This window comes from Notolepis coatsorum (genome assembly GCF_963971535.1).
Source record: "Notolepis coatsorum genome assembly, chromosome: 10".
In the NCBI taxonomy this organism is placed as follows: domain Eukaryota; kingdom Metazoa; phylum Chordata; class Actinopteri; order Aulopiformes; family Paralepididae; genus Notolepis; species Notolepis coatsorum.
The window spans coordinates 76,149,644-76,173,236 of NC_140174.1; the positions used below are offsets into that span (position 1 = coordinate 76,149,644).

Below are 23,593 nucleotides of genomic sequence, written 5' to 3' on the forward strand. Positions count from 1 at the left end.
AACCATATCTGAATGGGGCAGGCCTCAAAGGTAGGCTACATATCAGCCTACATGTGGTGTTATTGACCATTTATCTTTTGTGAAATCTATAGATCTATAGATAGGCCTACCTGCCCTATTAGTAAATTTTACTCAAACTGAGTACATTTTACAAAATTTTTTTGTCATTCTTATGTTGTGGCAGCAGCAGGGGGGACGACTTCGTAACCTAGTTACTTTCAAAGTAACTAAGTTACTCTGATAATCAAGTAATCAGTAAAGTAACTAAGATTACTTTTTAAAGGAGTAATCAGTAATCAGATTACTTTTACAAGTAATCTGTGGCATCACTGGTTCTAATACGCAAAATTTAACGTTCGTCTTCACAGTCCATCTGCCGAATGTCCTCTTCATCTTGGCGCATACTAATCACTATATTTGATATTGATAAGCTTACGGCACGCTGCGTTACTTCTTCTGCTCCGGTGCACAATTGGTATTTCACGTTTTTCAAAAGTAGAATGCTCGTGGCAAACCCGTCCACTCGCTCCCGTGGATTGAGCCGAAGAGACCCCGCACATGTGGCTTCTTCGTGGATACACATCCTCTTCGCATCTCTCTACAGACTACCAGACTGCCGCCAACAAGCTCCCCCTAGTGTTAGTCCCCCCACGATGCTTTGACGGGCACAAAAGTAAACGGATCATTGAAACAGTTATAATGAACATAGTCAGACACATTCACGTGTCTACATAAACAATGATGCATGGAATTAACGTTACTGTGTGTTGTAGCTATGTTAATAAATTCTGAATGGCATTAACGTTACTTGGGTATGTTAGCTAGTATGATAGTCCAGACAAACAAAGCTATTTAGTTAGCTTGCTAGCTATCGTTGGTAATCAAAAGTTGTCTGTTTAATTTAATGTTACCTCAGGATACCACTGTCATTGTATTTAGTTGGTTAGCTATTTAGCTAATGTTGATAGCATTGAATATCATCAACGCTAGCTGGCTGGCTACAACGAATTCTCACAAGCTGGCATCGTAAAATCTCAACACCAGCCATGGGAATACTCTTTACTAAATTATGGAGGCTTTTTAATCGTCAAGGTAAGAGAGGATTTGTCATGATCAACTGAAGGTGTATGCTATGGAACAGTCTATGTGCTTGGCTACTTAGCTAGCTTATTTGGGTTCAGAAAAAGGCCCGCTATGTGACGCTAATCTCTAGCTAGTATCGTATCGTGTATTTTTAAATTTTTTATCCACTTTTTCTCCCATTTTTCTATATTTTCTCCCATCCCAATTTCGTATCATCCAATTCAACCCTCCCCTGTCACGAACGCCATACCGAGATATGGGGTAGAGCGGACGCAAGGCCCGACAGATGCACCCCCTGAGGACCCGTAAGCCCACATCAAGGGGGAAGGGGAGTCCCGTCACCCCATCCTTCCTAATGAAGAGGGGGCGCAGTCAACTCCACCCGAGTGCGAACAAGAGGGAACTAGAACCCCTTGAACACACAGCACAGGCGGAACCACGTGTGACACAACACACTGTGGCCCATACCCACACACTCCTGCTACCCCACCAAAGGACGGGAAGCAGGAGAGGCCACAGACCTCAGAACCGCCTGGGAGACAGAACCCCCGGTCATGTCCATGAGGTAAAACCTTACGAAGGGACCCGGGGAGGACCATGAAGCTGCAGCACAGATGTCCTCCACCGAGGCCCCACCCAGCAGAGCGGCAGAGGCTGCCACCCCACGAGTGGAGTGCGCCCTGACGCCCCCAGGGGGAGCCAGCCCGGCCAACGTGTAGCAAAGGGCAATGCCCTTGCACAACCAATGGGACAGGCGCTGTTTCGATAGTGCCTTACCAGCACGAGAACCACCGTAACAGACAAAACTGATCGGTAGCCCTGAGGCCCTGAGTACGGCTGAGGTAAATCCCCAAAGCCCGGACCGGACATGACAGGTGAAGGCCCGCCTCCAACTCACTTGCGTGAGGAGGTGGATGAAACGCCTGAACCACAATATCCCTGGAGCGGAAGGAACTCCGGATATTTGTAGGCACGAAGGCAGGATTAGGCTGCAGAGTGGCACCGCAATCGGAATGAAAGACAGGCACTCTGGTCGTACCGAGAGAGCACAAAGCTCACCCACGCGTTTAGCGGAGGTGACGGCCAGCAAGAACGCGGTCTTGAACGACAGCTGTTCCAACGGCGCTTACTCAAGAGGCTCAAACGGGGCCAAGGACAACCGACCGAGGACCAATTGAAGATCCCAACTCGGAGCCAAAGAGCGTTTTACCGGCTTAACGCGTCGGGCGCCAAGCAGGAAACGCTTCACAAGAGGGTGGCTGAACAAAACATCACCCTCAAATCCCTCATGATAAGAGGATATAGCTGCTGCATATACCCTCACCGTCGAAGCCGACAGTCTATCAAGGAGAGACTGGAGGTAAACAAGGACAGTATCCAGGGGGCAGGACACCGGTCCCTGCCCCCCGCCTTACACCACTCTTGGAACATACGCCATCTGCCCGCGTAAAGCTCGACAGTGGAGGGAGCATGCGCATTCCGGATGGTATCAACCACAGAAGGGTCCATCCTCTCCAGACTTACCCTCTCACCAGCCAAACCATCAGACGTTGGCACAACACCGGGTGCTGAACAGCGACCCGTGTGCTTGAGTGAGGGCCTTCGCCGACCAAGGAATAGGTCATGGCGGAGCTACCAGTAGCTGGATCAGGACCGGGAACCACACAGCTGCGCCCCGGTCCGGCGCAATCAGGATCAAGGACCTGCGCTCCTCAACGTACCCGCCCCAACAACTGACCTAACAGATGTATGGGGAAAGAATCCCAGGCGGCACGGCATCGGTCCCAGACCTGCCTGGCTATGTCCGGACATAATCCCCCCCCCGTCAGGATACGGACCGCCCCGCGGGGATGTGGGGAGCCCTCAGGCCGCGCAGATGGAAGACGCCCATAGCCAGCCGCCCGCCGCCCGGTGCAGACGGGGGGAGCGTACTCCTCCCTGTCTGTCGATATACGACACTGACGTCGTATCGAGCGTGTCGCAACACGCTCTGAGAGGGATGCCCATAGCACTCCACCCGTTGACTGGGAAGAGGAGTACTCTACTTCCAGTCTACAGCAACCCCAGGCTGGTAGGAACCCTGCCTGGCATGAGACCTGATGATCCACCTTGCCCGCCAAGGACCAGAACGTCGGCAGGGCAGAATACACTTCGTAACCCCTGACGACGCAGAGGCCCCAGTGTGGCCTCCACGCACTTGGTGAAGATGCGGGGAGCCAGAGAAAAGCCGAACGGCAGCCCCTGGTACCCATACGCTAACTCTGTAAGGAAGCGCAGGTAAGCCCTAGGACGGAAGATCGGGAATGCGAACACGCATCCTACAGGTCTATGGAGGAGAACCAGACCCCCACCTGACAGTGTTCAACAGGTAGGAGACAATCCAAAAAATACCGAACCTTCCCATGGTCCAACATGGGTCTGACACCCCCCCCCCCTCCCGATTTCTCAGGCACCAGAGAACACCGGGAGGAAAACGCCACGACGATGGCTTGCTTCGTCCACAGAGATCAGATCTCGTCGACCAGAGCTGTCACTGCTGGTGACCCTGACAATAGGGTCTGTACCAAACCCGTTGTGTAAATACAAGTCCCCGCCTCAGCGTTCTCTCCATCCACCTTGACATATGGTACTGCCGTAGCCATATGCGATGACACTCCCAACGCACCCGCCGCCATGTGGCGCAGGTCCGCAAGGAACTGTAGATAGGCGGCCCGGTCCCACCCGCTGTGCGCAGCCAACCCTGGACCCGTGCGAGCAGAGCGTTCCGTGGAGTCGGGTCGGAACCTGACACTACCCACGAGGCAATCGCACCCAAGGGGGGACCCCGACAGAAAGGGCCGGTTTGATACGGGGGAAGCTGACATCAATCTAGGTGACAAAAGCCCCCCCACTGAACACCCCTCCAGAACATGCTGAGGAGTTGTTCTGCAGCCGGACATGCAAGGCGTGAGGACCCCATGGGTTCCTACACACCGTAGCCCTGCAGTGATATTACTACCACCTAAATCACGCGCACCTCTTCTTTTCAGACCACTGCCGATCTCGCGGGAGTGGGAGGCACCAACATGATACCTGGCCTGGCGAAGGCGAGGCCGGGGAAGCCCGCACTGTGTGCCTCAAAAGGTTTCGAGCCCCCCTGCTGACAACACCTATAGTTGATAGACGTAACACCAGGCTCAACCAACACAGCTTATGGTGTGGGAGCCGCTTGACAGCACAACATTCTCACGGACAGACCCAGGCTCAGCCATCAACTGGGTGTCAGCCCCTGTCCCTATGAAAAGCGAAAAGTGGGGCCGCCCACGCTTCAACGAAGGCACGCGGCCCGCAGCCAAAGGAAACAATCAGAGCCCCCTTTTTCCGCTGGTGTTGGGGGAGGGAGTGATCGGAGAGCGGGCTGCTCGCGGCAGGACGGCGACGGCTTGTATATTCCAAGCCGAGCCCATCCAACATGGCCGATCCCTCGGCCTTGTGGAGACCTGTGGATTCAACGCCCAGGATACCTCTGGCGGGGGAAAACATGGCCGCCTGTCGAGGGCCTCGTCATCACCGCTGACGAGGCCGTGCTCTCTCTTCTTCTGGCTGCGCGGTGTGAGGCGGTGTGTGGCCTAGGACAAATACCGCCCGCGCTCCAGCGGAAGACCAAAATCCTCTGCGGAGAGGGGAGCCCTGAGCGGTTATAGCTTGCGGCTGGGTCAAAGCTAATAACGTCAACAACCTCGCACGATGTGTCGACGTCGGCTGGCCCTCAAGGCCCCGCCACCAGACACAATTTTTTGATAGAAAAAACAGCAATTCGAACACAGTTCTAATCACTGCCAATTCCATACCGTGGCGGTACAGGCTTTAGCAGCCCACCAGCCACTCGCCAGGCCGACCCACCTCATGGCGTCGGCCGGGCGGGGGGCACTGTTTCAACATGTCAAAAGCAAAGGACTGATGCTAACACGGAGCACCAGTGGTGGTTGTAAACAGCAACCTCCACTGTGGTGTGCACCATGAAGGGGTTAATGAATAAATGAACTAACACCACGAACATACTGTAGAATGGGCAAGCCCATGTACACAACGTTAAGGGGAGGCGGACCAGAGAGAACCAGTCCCGCATTCATTCATAATATTCACAACAGCACACCAGCCCTAGACCTCAGCCCATTTACCCATGAAGGTAAACAAAGCCCCCCCCCGCACTACTCCCCCAGTAGACACCGATTGACCGTCAGCATGAATGGTTGAGAGGAGGGAAGATTGTAGCATAGACAGACATTCCCGTAGCAGAGAGACAGTAGCCCCACTATAGTAGCCCCACTATAGCATAGCGTTCGACGCTAATGTGGACAGAAAACAGTCAGCTGAGCCACAACACTGGCCGCCGCTAAATTCCATCCTGCAGCAGTATAGCTCTACTGCCACCCGCCGGGCCGACTCGCTCTCAAGCATCGGCTTCTGGGTGGGATACCGTCCAGCCCCGCCGAGGCACAGGATCGATGCTACCTGGCTAGGCTACCTAGCCACGGCACACCCGCCCTGCACCCTGTTGTCAACCCATTTACCCGTAAAAGGTAAAAATAGGACTCAGCAAAACCCCCCACATTAGCTACCGACTGACCTTCATCAATGAACCGGTTTAAGAGGAGGGAAAAGCGGCAACATCCCACAGCGGGGAACATTAGAACAGTGCCCAGCATTTCAGCAGTAGTGTTAGCATTTAGCATTAGCATTAGCATTTAGCGTCAGCATTAGTGTTTAGCAGCACGCTCCAGGATCGCTTGGAACCCGTCCACTTCAGTGGAACGTTCACCAAACCATCCCACCCCTGGCGCCGACACACAACATGGTTGTGTAACAAAACAAACCAGCATTACTAACACTAGCATCAATGCCTGATGACACAGGGCTCACCTGTGTGCGAGCCGGCTCGATAGCCAACCTCGCACGCTGTTCCTCGATCTGCTGCCACAAGACGAGGGAACATCAGAATAGACCCGACGTGTCGTTGGAACATACCCCGAAGATTCCAGGGGTAAGCAAATCTCCGTAAGTACCCAATATTATCTAAACTTTTCAAATCAACTAGTTGCATAGGGCGTCTTGCATCCGCTATGATGGAAACGAAAATAGAGGAAGAGTGAGTGGTGGCCATGCCCAGTCCTATGTAGCACGCCACTAGGGGCGGGGCCTGGCAGGTGAGGGGTGTATTTTGGTTTTATTCGTTGATGGAGTACAATAGGTACATGAGATGAGGTATATATCGGTATGGCTTAAGAGCGAGACGCGATGCAAGTACGAAATATAACAGGCAGTGGCAGTTTTTGGACTACACGCTGTTGTTCAGGACTCGCGCCGCTCGCGGGAGAGTTTGCGGCGCGAGTCTCTCCCTCCCCTCTCTCTCTCTCTCTCTCTCTCTCTCTCTCTCTCTCTCTCAATGCAGTGCGCTCCGAGACTCGCACTGCACGTGTATAAGACTCTCTCTCTCTCTCCCTCTCTCTATCTGTCTCTCCCTCTCTCTCTCTCTCTCTCTCTCTCTCTCTCTTTCTCTCTCTCTCTCCCTCTCTCTCTCTCTAGGAACACTGTCAAACACTGTTGAGGAAGTGCTGACTGACAGGGAAACCGCTTCCGCATTATTTCCACTCGCTTGGTTTTGCTCATACTTACTCAACGTTACGCTAACTCCTCCAATCACAGTTAAGAATTCGTACACGTCACAGATCTGCTTAAATAAAGAATGGCTTGGTTTAGTGGGGGAGGTTCTTATCTCAGCTGAACTGGAGGAATGGGACTGGGTAGAAATTTCACATCTAGTCAGTGTTGGTACAAGCCCACATTGCTAGAAAACAATGCAAACCACTGGAAAAGGCCATTTATAAGATAGGGGACCTTTAACACATTGAGTGCCACGCCCCTTCCGGGAAGTGCATCTGGCCTTGCCGTCCATTAACCCCATGTAAACGCTCACCTTGTTTGTAGAGCTAAACCTATATTTTATATTATAGCTATGGGTCTAATAACACCGTTGATTGTCAGTGAGTTGCTTCTGGTCAACGTGCAAAAAAGAGATTTTTTTCATCCATACATTTCCGTTTTATACCGTTTTGAATATGAATATAGTTTGGGTGCTTCTGAGTAATTCCAGGAAAAAGACGCGAAAATAGCGGTTTAGTTACGTTGTAATTTTTCGCCTGATTATCGAATCTTCCTGAAATCAACGCTAGATTATCATTATTATGTCTCCTCGTGCATACATGAAATGGGCCCTGGAGCGCGGCGCCCACCGACACCCCCCCCCCCCCCCTCCTGCACCCAACGTAAACAGCCACACACACAGCTTCAATCGCGGGAGAAAAAAATATCAGATCAATGCAAGATTGGATATATAGTGTCCTTACCTGGTCTCTGATGTAATGCAAAAAGAATTATCCAATTATCTGATCGCCATTCCAGTTATCCACAGCGATCCTGCCGCCGACGTTATTGGGCATTGCACATGAACGGGCGGGCGGGGTCATTTGTCTAAGCCATCCCTACAAGTGCGTGTTTTGCCGGAGTGTTTAGGACCCGCCCCCACGCGGCAGCTCGATAGTTTCGAATGGAGTGCAATAGCGGCCGAAGGCGTTAGACTCTTAGAGGGTGGTATAAGACCGTCTGCCAGCTCAGACACCCAGAACAGTATGCACAAGGTGCTCTGCTGAATTATTAATGGCAATAGCGAATAAAATAAATACTGTGAGAAAAACGTAGATCTACGATTCCGGCACTCAACCGTCGGGCGACAGAAACGTATTTCTACGTTAACGGCACCCAAAGGGTTAAGGGGATGCAGACCAGAGAAAGACTTTTGTCTTGTTTACATCAGGGTCCCCCATTTTCAATTCATAATGATATCAATTCTGTGCAACATCCACGCAAACGGTTGTGTTGCAGTCGCTAGTTAGATTTTTGTGATAGGTACGCAACACCCTCTGCAACCCACTCTGCGACGGTTGCCGATGTCGCAGAGCCCATGTTGTGTTGCTGTTGCATTGCTGTTGCATTGTTGTCGCTCGAGCATGTAGAGCCCTTCATTGTGCCATGTGCCAGAGAGAGAGCTCCTCACTGTGCCATGTGCCAGAGAGAGAGCTCCTCACTGTGCCATGTGCCAGAGAGAGAGAGCTCCTCACTGTGCCATGTGCCAGAGAGAGAGAGCTCCTCACTGTGCCATGTGCCAGAGAGAGAGCTCCTCACTGCCATGTGCCAGAGAGAGAGAGCTCCTCACTGTGCCATGTGCCAGAGAGAGAGAGAGCTCCTCACTGTGCCATGTGCCAGAGAGAGAGAGCTCCTCACTGTGCCATGTGCCACAGAGGGAGCTCCTCACTGTGCCATATGCCAGAGAGAGAGCTCCTCACTGTGCCATGTGCCAGAGAGAGAGAGCTCCTCACTGTGCCATGTGCCACAGAGGGAGCTCCTCACTGTGCCATATGCCAGAGAGAGAGCTCCTCACTGTGCCATGTGCCAGAGAGGGAGCCGCCTCAGACCATGGAATTGGCCATGGAGGAGCTGCCAGTAGCTATCCTTCACCACACATTGATGTGGGGGGTTTCAAACATTTACCCCTACTGCGTATTCCACTGCCCAGCTGGCATGGGAGCATGCAATCAGTGGTCCCTTGTCTGCTGCTGCTGCACAGTGGGAAACAGTTTGGAGATCAACTCTGAGTGCATCTAAATGGGTACGATTCAGGATCATAATGAACAGGGCATATTACCCCGTCGGTTTAACAAAGATGGATGACAAGTATAAAGATTTATGCTGGCATAAGTGTGGCAATAGAGGCTCACTACACCATCTGATGTGGGACTGCCCAGCTGTTAAAACTCTGGGCAGTAGCAATATCAATGATGTTGTCGGAGCTATGGCTGCCTATTCTCATGAACTGGAAGGAGCGAAAACCAGCATGCTTCTCTGGGGCCTCTTGGTTTAGGGAATATATGAACATAATGAATATGGAACATGCATCCAACCTGCTAAAGGACTTTGACAGGGGACTGGCTGGTAACTGGAATATTGTGAGAGAATATCTTGCCCAGCGAGAATAGCCCTGTAGTATCATTTAACTATAAAGCAGGGGTGTCAAACTCACAGAGGGCCACATCAGCATTATGGTTGCCCTCAAAGGGCCAAAGACCAAATGTAAATGTAATGTAATGTAAAATTTATGTAACTACTCCTTTACACATTGTTTCTGTATTTATTACTTATTCAAGTTACACATATTGCATATATATTTGCATATATGTACAAATACATGTTAGCCTATGTTATTTGAACATAAATCCTTTTAGTTTATCAGGTTAAGAACCCCATATTACTCCATCAATCAATGATCAAACCATTCAAGTAAATAACAAAGAAGAATATCTTCAAATACAAGCTATGACATTACGTTTGTTGCTTTGTTCAAAACCTTTTTGTCACTGTCAAGAGGGGCAGAACTATGGTGCAACCAACAAGTGTGAGCTGCTAAGAACATGTGGGACAGATGTAGCATGTTACAAAAACATATGGCTGCACACAACCTTGCATAGGCCATACATCTATGGGAGATAGTTTGATTACAGAAAACATGTGTCTGCATGAACACACAAAAATAACAAAATAGGGGTTGTCTCAGTTCACAACTATATTGGTCAAGTTTTGGGTGGGACAGGCGGCTAGGTGGTGCAGTGGGCAAGGCGCTCACCACCAATGCAGGAGACGCTGGGTTCGAGCCCAGCTCTCCGCATTGCTATCAGCTTGGCTGGTCGTTCATACTAATACAATTGGCAGTATTAGGGGGTGGGAAGCTGATGGGTGGGGATCTGACGTTGTGGATAGCGACTCCTACAGGTCGGTTGGTGCGCCTGCGCAGCAGAATCAGGAAGCGACGGGGGCGGCGTGTCCCTCCCACGCAGACCCCCGACGCTGAGAGATCGCGCTGTGCAGGTGAAAAGATGCGACGGCTGCTTCCTCGAGTACCGGAGGGGACACGTGATGTAAGGCTTCGTCCACATTGCAGCCGGCTTGTGGGAGGCATGGCCTAACAGCGTTCGAGACAGGGGAGGGTAGAATTGGACGATACGAAATTGGGATGGGAGAAAAATTGAAAAATGGGAGAAAAAAGTAGATAAAAAAAAAGTTTTGGGTGGGACTTGTTTGTGTCCCTGCACATTCTGATTCAATTGGGCGAGATGCTCGGTTATGTCACACACACACCATAGCAAAGTCACACAGCTAGTTTGCATCTGACAGTTACCTGTTCCACTCGACAGGGTCGGTACCGACCCCTTTTGACCTTATTAAATTATAGTCATATTTTTATGAAGATGCAAAATAATTTGTGATTTTAAAATCAACCGTTTTCAAGTATTATTATCACTACTATGTCACAAATACATGTAGAATGTAAAACGTTAGGTTGGCAATAGTTTAGCAATAGGTTAAAAGTGTACTTATATCAGGCGGTTAGGTGGCTGAGCGGAGATTGCGTTCGTCACCAGCCCCGGAGCTGAGCTGGATTTGCCTGTTCGAATCCAGCTCACAGCTCCGGGGTTGTCACCAGCTTGGCTGGCCGTCTGCACTGATACAATTGGCTGTATCAGAGGGTGGGAGAAGCTGGCGGGGTGGGTCCGGGTCGTTGTAAACAGCGACTCCTACAGTTCGGTCGGGGCGCCTGCTAAGCGCGGATTGGACGTGAGGGGGATAGTGTGGTCCTCCCACACGCTACGCCCTCTCAATGAGAATCCGCGCTGCCAGGTGAAAAGAAGCGGTGATTGGCTGGACGTGTGTCGGAGGAAGCACGTGGTAGCCTCCACTCTCCCAGATGATCTGACTGTGGGGGGTAAGTGCGCAGCGACCAGGAAGGGACTGGGAATTGGCATACGACTAACATTGGGATGGGAGAAAATCGGCGGAAAAATGGAGGGGGAAAAAGACAAAAAAAAAAAAAAAAAAAGTGTACTTATATCATTTTAAGTTTTCTATTTGCAATCGCGAATTTGACCCGGAACCGGAAATGGAAATGTTGAACCATGGGAATTGAAGCTTTTTTGCGGCCATTTTGTAGAGGAGGTCGCTAGCTATCTGCCAGCGTTGGAATTTCTCCGATCTACACTTCCTGGCAAGTTCTATAATAGTAATAGACACAATATTTCTGACACTGAGAATACATTCATTGAGGTCCATAGATGTTCCTAGATACCAAGAATATGCAAATAGCCCTTGTAGAAGTGGAGCAATATTCCATTTACCTAGGTATACATTTTATGCAGATTTTCACCTGGGGTGGAACAGGTTAAGACAATATTTCTTCAGCCACAATAAAGCTAGCTTTCACTGCTGCATGGTTTTTGGCTGTAGCTCCTGTGAACATACTCTGCTGTGATTTCAGTTTGCCTTTTAATTCTTGGACAATTTGTGTCAAATGCCGACGTAAATTGTACTCTAAAAATCACTTTGAGTGCTTTGTGTTGACTTGTTGCCAGATGCCTGTTTTTGGGTTCCAGCTGAGAGGTAGGAGCTGGAAAACATAACGGTTCCATAGCCTGAAGTCTTATAGTCATACAGGTCCAAAGTTTATCAAATTCCCACGGAAAATTTGTTTTTATAATGTGTGTACCGCAATAATTCAGCGTGATTATCCAAAATGGCCATCCGCTTCCATTCATTCCAACGCACAAGTCAAAACAAAGAACTTGTTGGTCTTCTTCTGCCCCTTTCTCATTGCAATCAGCGCTCATCTGGGATCGCTTTTGGAGCCGACGCTCTTTAGCTACGGTGGTCAATAATCTTTGCCATCAGCGGTGACCGTTCACAACCGAACACGGTCACTTGTCCGAACAGCTTGTTAAATGACGCTCACCGGATATTTCGTCTTGTAACTCGAGACTCGAAGCATGCAATAGGTTGAGTGAGGAGACGATCGAAAGGTGGCAAATTCAACTTTCCAACACTGTATTGGTTGCACGGCAAGAAAATGCAGCCCGGAGCCGGCAGACGATGGCAAAGGGCTTGACGGCCCGCATGCGGGCCCCGAACGTTAACAGCTCCTAACGAAGGAATCTCTACATGTGTGTCTGCATATCTCAAGAAGTTCGGCAGGCATATAGACCATCACAACACTTCCGGTAATTTGAGCTCATGGGAGAGAGAGGAGGGAACTCAAGTTTCAAGTTTCTTTAATAGTTGTCATACAGAAGTACAGAATACTTTCATACAAAATGCTTCTTACTGTTACGCTCCAGAGACTGTGCTAGACAAGATAGTATCAAATAACATAGTATAGCATGTAATTTAGAAGAAGAAAATGAGGTCACAGTGTTCGGTATAGACATATGTACAATGTTCTGAGTTACCATATAATATACAATACTATGCAGTGTACTAATGTACAGTACTATCTAGTGCAAAGCAGAAATGGGATGAGGTACAATTTAGGTACAATTTACAGTAAGGTGTACGAGTTGTAGTGCAATCCTTCATCAATAAATATAAAGTGTGGGGAGTGGGTGCTACAGTGTGTTTGTTTAAAGTGGGTGTGTGCTATAAAGTGTGTGGAGTGGGTGCTACAGTGTGTTTGTTTAAAGTGAGTGTGTGCGTGTGGATGTGTGTGCTATGTGCGTTTGGTGGTTGTTGTTGTGTAGTGTTCATTCATTGTTCGTTTAGCAGCCTGATGGCCTGGGGATAGAAGCTTCTTCTGAGTCTTTCTGTGCTCGCCTTGAGACTCCGGTATCGCTTGCCTGACCGCAGCAGTTCAAAGAGGCAGTTGTTCGGGTGACTGGAGTCTTTAATGATTCTCTTAGCCTTGCCCTTGCAACGCTTGTTGTAAATGTTCGGGGGGATAAAATGTATGAATGTTGATTAGAGCCTTGACGTAAGTGGTTGTAGCTTACGCAGGTTTTGCAGATTGCCCAGGGAGTCTGAAGGCTGAATCGGCGCATGCACCGATTGGGGAGTAGGTGCGGAAGATTTACTATAGCTCGGCCGAGAAAGTGCAGATCGACCTGGGGTGTTCTCCCTGTTCAGGAGACTCGGGTGTATAAAAAGGTCTATTCGATCATGTCTCCAGCACCCCCACAGCCGTAGCTACATCCACTTACGTCAAGGCTCTAATTAACATTCATTCATTTTAGCCCCCCAAGCTCCCTCCGCTCTCTCACATGAGCTCCATGTAACACGGAAGTGCAGTGGTCTATTGCTGAGGACCCAAGGAAGTGCAGTATCGAATGTGGTGCCATTTGGACAGATCGTGGCACTGAAACTTTACATTTCATGCGTTTTGCACGGGCACACACTCCGAACTAAATGTTTTGCATATCCCAAAAAACATGTATCCAATCTGCTTCATGCTCTGCGGGTGTATTGCTGAGGAACAAGGGGGTTCTGGTGTCGATTTTGGTACCAGAACAAAAATCTGAACATTGGATAAAGCCAGATTCAAATTTCATTTGGTTGACATATTAGAACCAAAGGTTTTTACAAAGGGAGTTGTGGAGATCTCTTTTCATCACTCCATAATTTTTTTTATTGAAAACCACTATTTACATACACAATATCTAATCAAGTCATTAGTAACAATACGTATATTGTAAATGGTAATAATAATATTATTAATAAAAAAATTTATCCACTTTTTCTCCCATTTTCTATTTTTCTCCCATCCCAATTTCGTATAATCCAATTCAACCCTCCCCTGTCTCGAACGCTGTTTCTTGCCTCCCACAAGCCGGCTGCAATGTGGACTAAGTCATACATAGCACGAGTCCCCTCCGATACTTGAGGTAACAGCAGTCGCATCTTTTCACCTGCGCGGCGCGATCTTTCAGCGTCAGGGGTCTGCGCTTTGGAGGGGCGCCGCCCCCATCGCTTCCTGATTCTACTGCGCAGGCGCACCAACCAACCTGTAGGAGTCGCTGTCCACAACGCCCGATCCCCACCCATCAGTTTCCCACCCCCTAATACTGCCAATGTGTATTAGTACGGACGACCAGCTAAACTGAAAGCAATGTGGAGCGCTGGGCTCGAACAGGCGAACCCAGCATCTCCAGTATTCGTGGTGAGCGCCTTGCCCACTGCACCACGTAGCCGCCCTATATTATTAATAATTTACTAAAATGTTTAATCTGAATAATAATATGTTGCACTGTCTTGTACTGATTCATATAAATGGGCCTCTACATATGTTTGACTTGTGATGTCAGTGCTGCCTGTCAGATTGAATCATTTGTCAGTGTGCCATGTAGGGGAAATATCTTTAATGACATCTGAGACCATCTGCATAACTGACTATGGTGACTGTAAGTTGATGTGCCTTGAGATTCTGGTTTGAGCCAGTTGTGTGCCTTGGTCCCAAAAAGGTTGCTGCACTAGACCATATTGTGACTTCAATAAAATATTGATTAATTGTGCAGCCCTTACGAGATAAGGATTTGGCAAGATAAATGTCATATTGCATTGTAATTTTAACTTAAAAAGTAAATAATGTCAAATACTGTTGTACTGTCAAAACGAATACTAATATTTTCACGTGATATTTTAGCCATATCGCCCATCTCTAGAACATGTACGAATGCACATAGGTACCCATAACCTGTTCTCAAGGTTCAGTATGTGTAAACAACATATCACATTTATAATAACCCAGGTAAGCTGCTATGCCAAACATGAGAAACCTTGTATTGTGCACCATGTATACATCCCCCATTTTCTGTTGGTTTTTGCTGTCTGTGTACATTTAGTTTTCAGAACATTCTGTTCATACAGGGATATTAGTGAGCGAGCTATGACAATCCAAAATAAGATCTTAAAGGGGAAATAAGAATTCCCCATGTTATTACTGTGCTCCAGGACGCTTACTCATTTTAGGTAACCAACTTGCGTCTAGTTAACAAATAATTAACTGTATTAGACACTTGTTAATGATGAATAGGCTTCACTTTAGATTGGCCCCCACGATAGCATCTGCAAATGATTTATAGATGTTTTATGAATGTCTTAACAAATCATTTGTTGAACATGAAAAATAAATGGAAACTACTGTATAGGCGTTTTTTCATATCCATTTTTCAAAGCATCTACAAATGTGTTACTACACATTAAACAACATTATTTAATGATGAACAAATCAAGTACAAACAATGTTGATAATGAGTTATAAATAATGTAGAACTAATCTGTAAATGTTATACAAATATAGTTATAAATGATTTAATAATCATTTATGAATGTATATAAATGGTTTGTTCATGATTAGTTCATTATCCACTAATGCGTTATAAATACTTTGTAAATGGTATACAAATATAGTTATAAATGATTTAATAATCATTTATGAATGTATATAAATGGTTTGTTCATGATTAGTTCATTATCTACAAATACCTTATAAATGTATTATAACAGGGTGTTATTATAAAGTGCTACCTAAACGGTTTATCTGTTAAAGGATAGACACCAATTTCCTCGAAGTTGATACGGATCAGCTAGCCTATCTTAAAACTCCAGGAGATGTGTTTTAGGCCAGCTAGGCTATCTGATCAATATCTACTGAACGCACAGAGAGGAGATTGGTATCTATCTTCTTGTCTGACTCTGGTGAAGATGGTAAGTGCATTTCCCATAATGTTGGGAAATGTAATGTTCCTTGGCTTTAAGCATATTCAACGACTATTTGGCCAACAGAATTGGACCAGTCAGCTGACTGAATATCGGTTGTCTGATTGCTGTGTGGGTTGTCTCCCTCCCAGGTGCGCTCAGCAGTGAGGAAGAGGTTTCACCGTTGGCAGGAGCAGCACTCGATCCGAGCCAGGATGACCCAAGCCATGTCCATCCCCACATCGCCTTCGCGGGTCAGCTTTCACAGTATCAAGCAGTCAACATCGCTATGAGAACGAAAACTAGCCATGTCCTTGATATGTGCTTTGGGGAACGCCCGGGTACAATTAGAGAACATTCTGAGTCGGGACAATGACAGAGGGAGACAGCTCTCTAGCATTTCAGGAAGGACAGAGAAAGGGGACTTTCAGGGAACGACATATGGGGAACAAGGAAGAAGAACACCATACAGACTATGGAATAAAATCGAGAAGCTAGTGGATCAAGAGAAAGGTCTGAGAGAAAGGACTATTCAAGCATTTTACGAACTGTGAATATAAATTGCAGCTCCCAATACCTTGTGACTTGCCATAGAAATGTTCCATTGTATTCCTGCTTGCCATTCCCTTTGCCATTTGACATCAGTAGACCACACTATGTCATCACTGCACTTGAAATGGATCACATTTGGAGCTCGGTGTGCACACGCATCAAGGAGGCAAAAAGGAACAGGGGTTTTTGCGACCGGTAGAGATTACCCACCTCTCTGGGCTGTCCCAAACAGAAAAGAAGCATGCACACACTGATTGATTGCGGCCTACAGAAACCATTCGCACCATTGTTCCCATTTCCCCGTTTCCCCAGTCTTACCGGGAGTCTACACTGTAATATTTTTGGTGTGTTTTTATGACACCCGTGTGTCAGGACAGAGGCGCTCTAAATGTATTCACCGCTGCAATCTCCACCAGACGCGTAGGCTACGTGGGAGACGGATCGAACACGCTTACACTTTTCTGTTGCTCTGTTCTTTTTACGCTTTAAGTCTATTTTTTCCAGCTGCTGCGCTTTCAGTGCGCATTCATCATTTCACTGCTATGTAAATAAATCACATGTTCACAATAAAGAAAGCCACACATAGATATGTTAAAATATGTCATCCCTTAATTTTGGCCAACTGTGCGGATATTTCAGTTAAGAGCTATTGATACTAGGCTAGATGATGAATTTGAAGCAGCACACTGATAATATGTATATTACCTCATAGGCTACAGGTCCTATTAATTCATTGTCATTTCGCTTCAAAATGCTATATAAATACATTGTTAAATTGTGTATTTAATAATTATGTAAGCATTTCTACAGCACTTTGAGGCACCGTGGAATGGGTGGTCCCCCTATGTGTAAACCCTGTGGTTGAATAAAGTAGAAATGAATAGGCTGAATAAACACGTATATTGTAGGCCTACATCAACAAGACTATTTGTTCAAGTTCATTTTTCTGCTCCTTGTCATTTTAGTTGAGAACCTAACTTTATGTTACTACATTTTTAAACTACCAGCTGACGAGTAGCCGTGCCGTTCTATCCATAAATGACTGCAGAATGATCAAAGGATTAAGACATTTGTACATGGATCTTTGGTAGAGGACAGAACGGGAATTCATCTAGGCCATCTAGCTGGATTATGACAGTTGCTCACATAAACAAAGGCTGCACTAAGGTCCTGTTTAGGAAATGTACGTCTCCCCACGCAAGTAGGGGAGAACGGGGGATGTTGTCACACGGGTAGGTTGTCACATTCATTATATTTCACCACCAGAGGGTCCTGTCTCCCATATTTTGGTATTTAAATGTAGAGAATTGGGGTCAGAGTTCACCTACATTGTCATCTTTGGAGTGAAACAGCTGAACTTGAGGTGAGAGGACTTTTTCATGAGGTGTTTTTCATGTCCATTTGTAAATATTCCGCTCCTCAGTATTTTTCTTCTAGGCTTTTACACAATTGGTTTGTAATGAAACAATTATTACCCTTAAAAAGTGTGAAGGGGGGCGCCCCAGTGGCAAACCACATAACGCACTCAGCCGCGGCACGGCCGACCCGGGTTCGATTCCCGGACCTGTCATTATTTGCCGAATGTCTTCCCCCCACTCTGTCTCCCGTTCCTCCTCTCTCTCTCTCTACTGGACTGCCCAGTAGAAAAAAGCGATAAATGCTAAAAAAATTTAATAAAAATAATAAGTGTGAAGGGATAGCTATAGTTTAGATTGTTGTTAGCTAGCTAACTAGTTGTTAGATGGCTAGACTTGATGTTATCAAGACATTCCAGTTGGGGTTGGTCGTCACATTTTCTTTGGGGTTGGTTGTCACATGGAGTGCCCAGACCCTACATTTGCCATCACTGTAACAAGTGAATGAGTGTTCTTATTTTTTTTATATAGGATGGCCTAAAGATGTGTTCCTGTTTATGTTCATGTTAAGATGCATTAAGTTATGTATTTGTCAACATGTCAATGCAATTAAACGTTAAAATTTAGTTCTGCCTTCTTGTCTTATTTTCTTTTTTTTTATCCACTTTTTCTCCCATTTTCTATATTTTCTCCCATCCCAATTTCGTATCATCCAATTCAACCCTCCCCTGTCACGAACGCTGTTTCTTGCCTCCCACAAGCCGGCTGCAATGTGGACTAAGTCATACATAGCACAAGTCCCCTCCGGTACTTGAGGTAACAGCAGTCGCATCTTTTCACCTGCGCAGCTCGATCTCTCAGTGGCGAGGAGTAACGCGTGGGAGGCTCACGCTGCCCCCGACACTTCCTGATTCTACTGCGCAGGCGCACCAACCGACCTGTAGGAGTCGCTGTCCACAACGCCCGATCCCCACCCATCAGTTTCCCACCCCCTAATACGGCCAATGTGTATTAGTACGGACGACCAGCTAAACTGAAAGCAAATGTGGAGCGCTGGGCTCGAACTGACGAGCCCAGCGTTTCCAGCATTTCGTGGCGAGCGCCTTGCCCACTACGCCACGTAGCCGCCCGCCTTCTTGTCTTCTTTTTAAGATTTTTTCCCATTAAAACACATGGTGACAACCAACCCCATAGTGTGTGACAACCATCCCCATGATGGGGTTGGTTGTCACAATGTGTCAGAGTGTCTTTGATAGGTGATTAACTCTTTGTTACAATACGTTGGAAAATGAGAGGGATACACATTTCAAGCCAACATCTTAAGCTTCAATTTAATGTAGGAATTACTATTGAAAGATGTTTTGATGATGAGCAATTCACACTAGAGTAAAAAGTGTGACAACGTCCCCCGTTCTCCCCTACACTGTAGCCCATTTCCCGCCTGTCATTCAAACTCTGGCCACGTTTTTCTTCTAAGTACTGCCCTGGTTTAACGCTTCGGAAAGTTGTCCAATATCCTATCCATATTGTTGCTCTACAAGCAATTATTTTCATTGTGCTATATGCTGAAAATAGCACCGAATATGCTGACTAGAGGTGACATTCCAGCATCCTGTCAAGGAGAGTCAAGTGTGCTTGAAAAACTTGAGCACGAGTGAGTTTGTAGATCTAGAAATCTAGTAGTGAGTTTGTAACTACTAGAAATTCCCAGTGTCTGTTCTTCCAACATGAAAGTGGCAAGTGACAAGTTGAGAAAGTCACTAGACTCTAGTGCATAGGTGTCAAACTCATGGCCCATTAACCCATTAATCTTGGGTTAAAAAATAGCGGCGTTAAAATAATTGTGGGTTAATGCGTTAATAAAGCTTTAACTTTGACAGCCTTAGTTATTACACATTCTTACACATACATGTATGTTGAACATCTGAGGTATTGATGAAGTAACAAAGGAAAAAAGCCAAAAGCACTTACTCCTCAGACATTCTTTGACAATTTTACAGCCCAAAATACAAAAAAGATCCAGGCGGAATAGGTAACAAAGGGTTGAAGAAATATTGTCTGAACTGTCAGATGCAAACTGGCTGTGTGACATAACCGAGCATCTCGCTCAATTGAATAAGAAGCTGTAGGGACGCAAACAAGTCCCACCAAAAACTTGACCAATATAGTTGTGAACTGAGACAACCCTTATTTTGTTATTTTTGAGTACAGTTACAGTTGTGTGTTCATGCAGACACATAATAGCAATTTCATTATGAATAGAAAATGGTGGACACTGATGTAAACAAGTCGAAAGTCTTTCTCTGGTCTGCAATCCTTAACAATTGTGTGTATTGAGCTGTACTGTACTGTACCCATTCTGCAATCTGTTAATTAAAGTTAATTAAACTATCTTCCATTAGTTGGATGTATGGCCTCTGTAAGGTTGTGTGCAGCCATTTGTTTTTGTAACATCTGCTACATCTGTCCCATGTGTTCTTTGCAGCTCAGTTGTTAGTTTTGCCCCTCTTGACTGACAAAAAGGTTTTGAACAAACTTAATGTCATAGCTTGTATTTGATGATCTTCTTCTTTGTTATTTACTTGCATGGTTTGATCATTGATTAATGGAGTAATATGGGGTTCTGATAAACTAAAATTATTTGTTAAAATAACATAAGCTAACATATATTTTTACATCTATGCAAATGCATATGCAATATGTATAATTTGAATAAGTAATAAATACAGAAACAACATGTTTAACAATATGTAAATGAGTAGCTACATTTATTTTACATTACATTAACATTTATACTGTGTAGTGGTTAACACTGTCGCCTCACAGCAAGAAGGTCCAGGGTTCGATTCCCGCTTGGGGACCAGGTTTCCATGATGCCAGGTACCCAGGTGGGGTATCTCCCAGGCCTTTCTGTGTGGAGTTTGCATGTTCTCCCCATGCTTGCAAGGGTTTCCCCCCCGATAAGATAAACCCAATGGAAAAACATGCACAACAACAGATCGCTAACGCTGTGGCATCCTTGACGAAGATGGACAGGAGCACTTGGATTGGTCCCCTGGCACGGCTCACGTTGACGCCTGTCTGCTCCCGGCTGCCCTTGGGGGGGAAGGACGACGGGATGGGTAATCGCAGAGACTAATCGCATTGGCGATTCTAAAGAGACAATGCATGCGTGTGTGTGTTCCGGTGTGTGTGCTAAAAACTAACCGCTGTGTTCAAGTTCAAGTTTCAAGTTTCTTTAATAGTTGTCATACAGAAGTACAGAATACTTTCATACAAAATGCTTCTTACTGTTACGCTCCAGAGACTGTGCTAGACAAGATAGTATCAAATAACATAGTATAGCATGTAATTTTAGAAGAAGAAAATTAGGTCACAGTGTTCGGTATAGACATATGTACAATGTTCTGAGTTACCATATAATATACAATACTATGCAGTGTACTAATGTACAGTACTATATAGTGCAAAGCAGAAATGGGATGAGGTACAATTTAGGTACAATTTACAGTAAGGTGTACGAGTTGTAGTGCAATCCTTCATCAATAAATATAAAGTGTGGGGAGTGGGTGCTACAGTGTGTTTGTTTAAAGTGGGTGTGTGCTATAAAGTGTGTGGAGTGGGTGCTACAGTGTGTTTGTTTAAAGTGAGTGTGTGCGTGTGGATGTGTGTGCTATGTGCGTTTGGTGGTTGTTGTTGTGTAGTGTTCATTCATTGTTCGTTTAGCAGCCTGATGGCCTGGGGATAGAAGCTTCTTCTGAGTCTTTCTGCGCTCGCCTTGAGACTCCGGTATCGCTTGCCTGACCGCAGCAGTTCAAAGAGGCAGTTGTTCGGGTGACTGGAGTCTTTAATGATTCTCTTCGCCTTGCCCTTGCAACGCTTGTTGTAAATGTTCTGGAGGGTGGGGAGCCCCCCTCCAATTGTGCGTTCGGCTGAACGTGTCACTCTTTGTAGTCTGCTTCGGTCTTGTGCAGTGCTATTCCCAAACCAGGAGGTGATGTTGCCGGTCAAGATGCTCTCTATTGTACATGAGTAGAAGTTCTTAAGGATCTTCTGACTGACTTGGAACTTCCTTAGGCGCCTGAGGAAGTAGAGGCGTTGTCGTGCCTTCTTCACAACACTGTCAATGTGTGTGGTCCATGTCAAATCCTCGGATATGTAGGCTCCGAGGCATGGCCGCCTAGTTATAGTTGAGAGTGGGGGTGCAATTTTTTTTTTTAATTTTTAATTTTTTTTTTAATTTTTTTTTTGACAGGCAAGGGGTGGTTTGGAGGGGGTCCGGCACGACCCCCGTCCATGGCCGATTTTTATTTTTATTTAATGAATATAGAGCCTTCAATCTTGACCAATAAAGCTGCTCTTTTCACTATAAAACTCAGTTTATATTGCAGTATGATAGCCAATTACTATAATAATAATAATATATTAATATATATACTGTATATACACTGTATATTGATTTTTCGCTCATTCATTTTTATTAAATCAATCTCCTTTCAAATAGGCCAAGTTTTTAATAAGAAAGAGAAAAAAGATATATTTCCATTACCTGTAAATCTTGTGTCTCTTTCTCTCCTTCTCTGCCTCCTCCCTGAGTCTGCAGTGCACAATCATGACATCGATCTAAAAAAAAAAAAAAAAGTAAAAAAAATAAATGGAGGCCCCTCGTCACTATAGGCCCACGGGCCGCGGCCGTCGTTAATACGGCCCTGCTCGTCTGCCATATAGATAGCGTTAACGTTTGCAAATGAAGTCAACGTCATCCAGCTCACAGTGCCTCACACCACATATCTAGATAACGTTAGCTAGCGGCTAGCACTAAAGCTAACGCCAACCAGAGAGGGAAACGTTATTATTATTTATTCGAGGAAACCGTATGACCAGATCGCAATTCGGGACCGTGAAACACTTTTATTGTATTGCGTGGTAGAACCGTAGAAGTTCTACTACCACTCAATAGTAACTTATGTCTAACATAATCCTTTTATTTGAACAACTTACTGGAAAAGCCTGCTTGCCTGCCACCAATATTATGACACACTCTGTGGGTTTTGATTTACACTCAGCCTACCCGCTGCAGCCGTGCAGCCAGACTGCAGCGCTGTGTGCTGAAGGTCTACGCGCTGCCTGGGAGGTACTGGATCAAACCATAATGGGGCAGGGGGGGGGGGGGTTCGCAATCTTTGGAAACTTAAAAACTTGTTATTAAGTGTCATTGCGTATTATTAATTTGATTATAGTTATAGACTATAGTTATGGTTAGATTTATATATTGGGGGGGGGTATATCATATTTTTCATATGATCAAAAAGTGGTGGAGCAAGATCATAAACTTGCTCCCCCAAGTTCAATAGTCCTAGAGCACGTGCATCGTCTGCTCTATTACGTGGGCGTCTATGCTCCGAGGTACTTAAAGCTGTTGACTCTCTCAACCGGTGCCCCGTCGATGCTGAGGGGGCTGTGTGTACCACTAAAACATTGAGTGTCGTTGCATGCCGAATAAAGACCTCTGCAACAGGTCCTGCATTATTATTTTTTATACAGTCTTTGGCCCTTTGAGGGCAACCATAATGCTGATGTGGCCCTCTGTGAAAATGAGTTTGACACCCCTGCTCTAGTGACTAGATGCTAACGGACATTCCCATGAAAGGCATGGAAACGGACAATGTTGGAATTCTGATAGGAAGAGACCAGTATTGGAACAGAGTCACAGGACACATGGAAAGACTGGATGGCGCACTGTTAGCTGTGGAAAGCAAATGTGGATGGCTTGTAAAAGGAACTGTATCTATTCCCATGCTAAATGTCACAACTGAACCACTCTATTCCCATGCTAAATGTCACAACTGAACCTCTTCCCATGCTAAATGTCACACAACTGAACCACTCTATTCCCATGCTAAATGTCACAACTGAACCACTCTATTCCCATGCTAAATGTCACAACTGACTCTACTCAATGTTAAAGTCATGCATGTGAGCATTGGAGAAGAACAAGC

The 23,593-nt window shown here is 46.1% G+C and overlaps 1 protein-coding gene across 1 annotated transcript in view; it reads left to right on the forward strand.

Annotated features, from left to right (window-relative positions):
* LOC311235248 (corticotropin-releasing factor receptor 1) overlaps positions 1-15,980 on the forward strand; it is a gene marked incomplete at both ends in the record, with an annotated part of 99,363 nt that extends 83,383 nt beyond the window's left edge. The window contains one exon of the mRNA XM_084322661.1: positions 15,840-15,980. Coding sequence (XP_084178787.1) covers positions 15,840-15,980 — 141 coding nt within the window. The remainder of the gene's footprint in view (positions 1-15,839) is intronic.
* Positions 15,981-23,593: the final 7,613 nt, after the last annotated feature.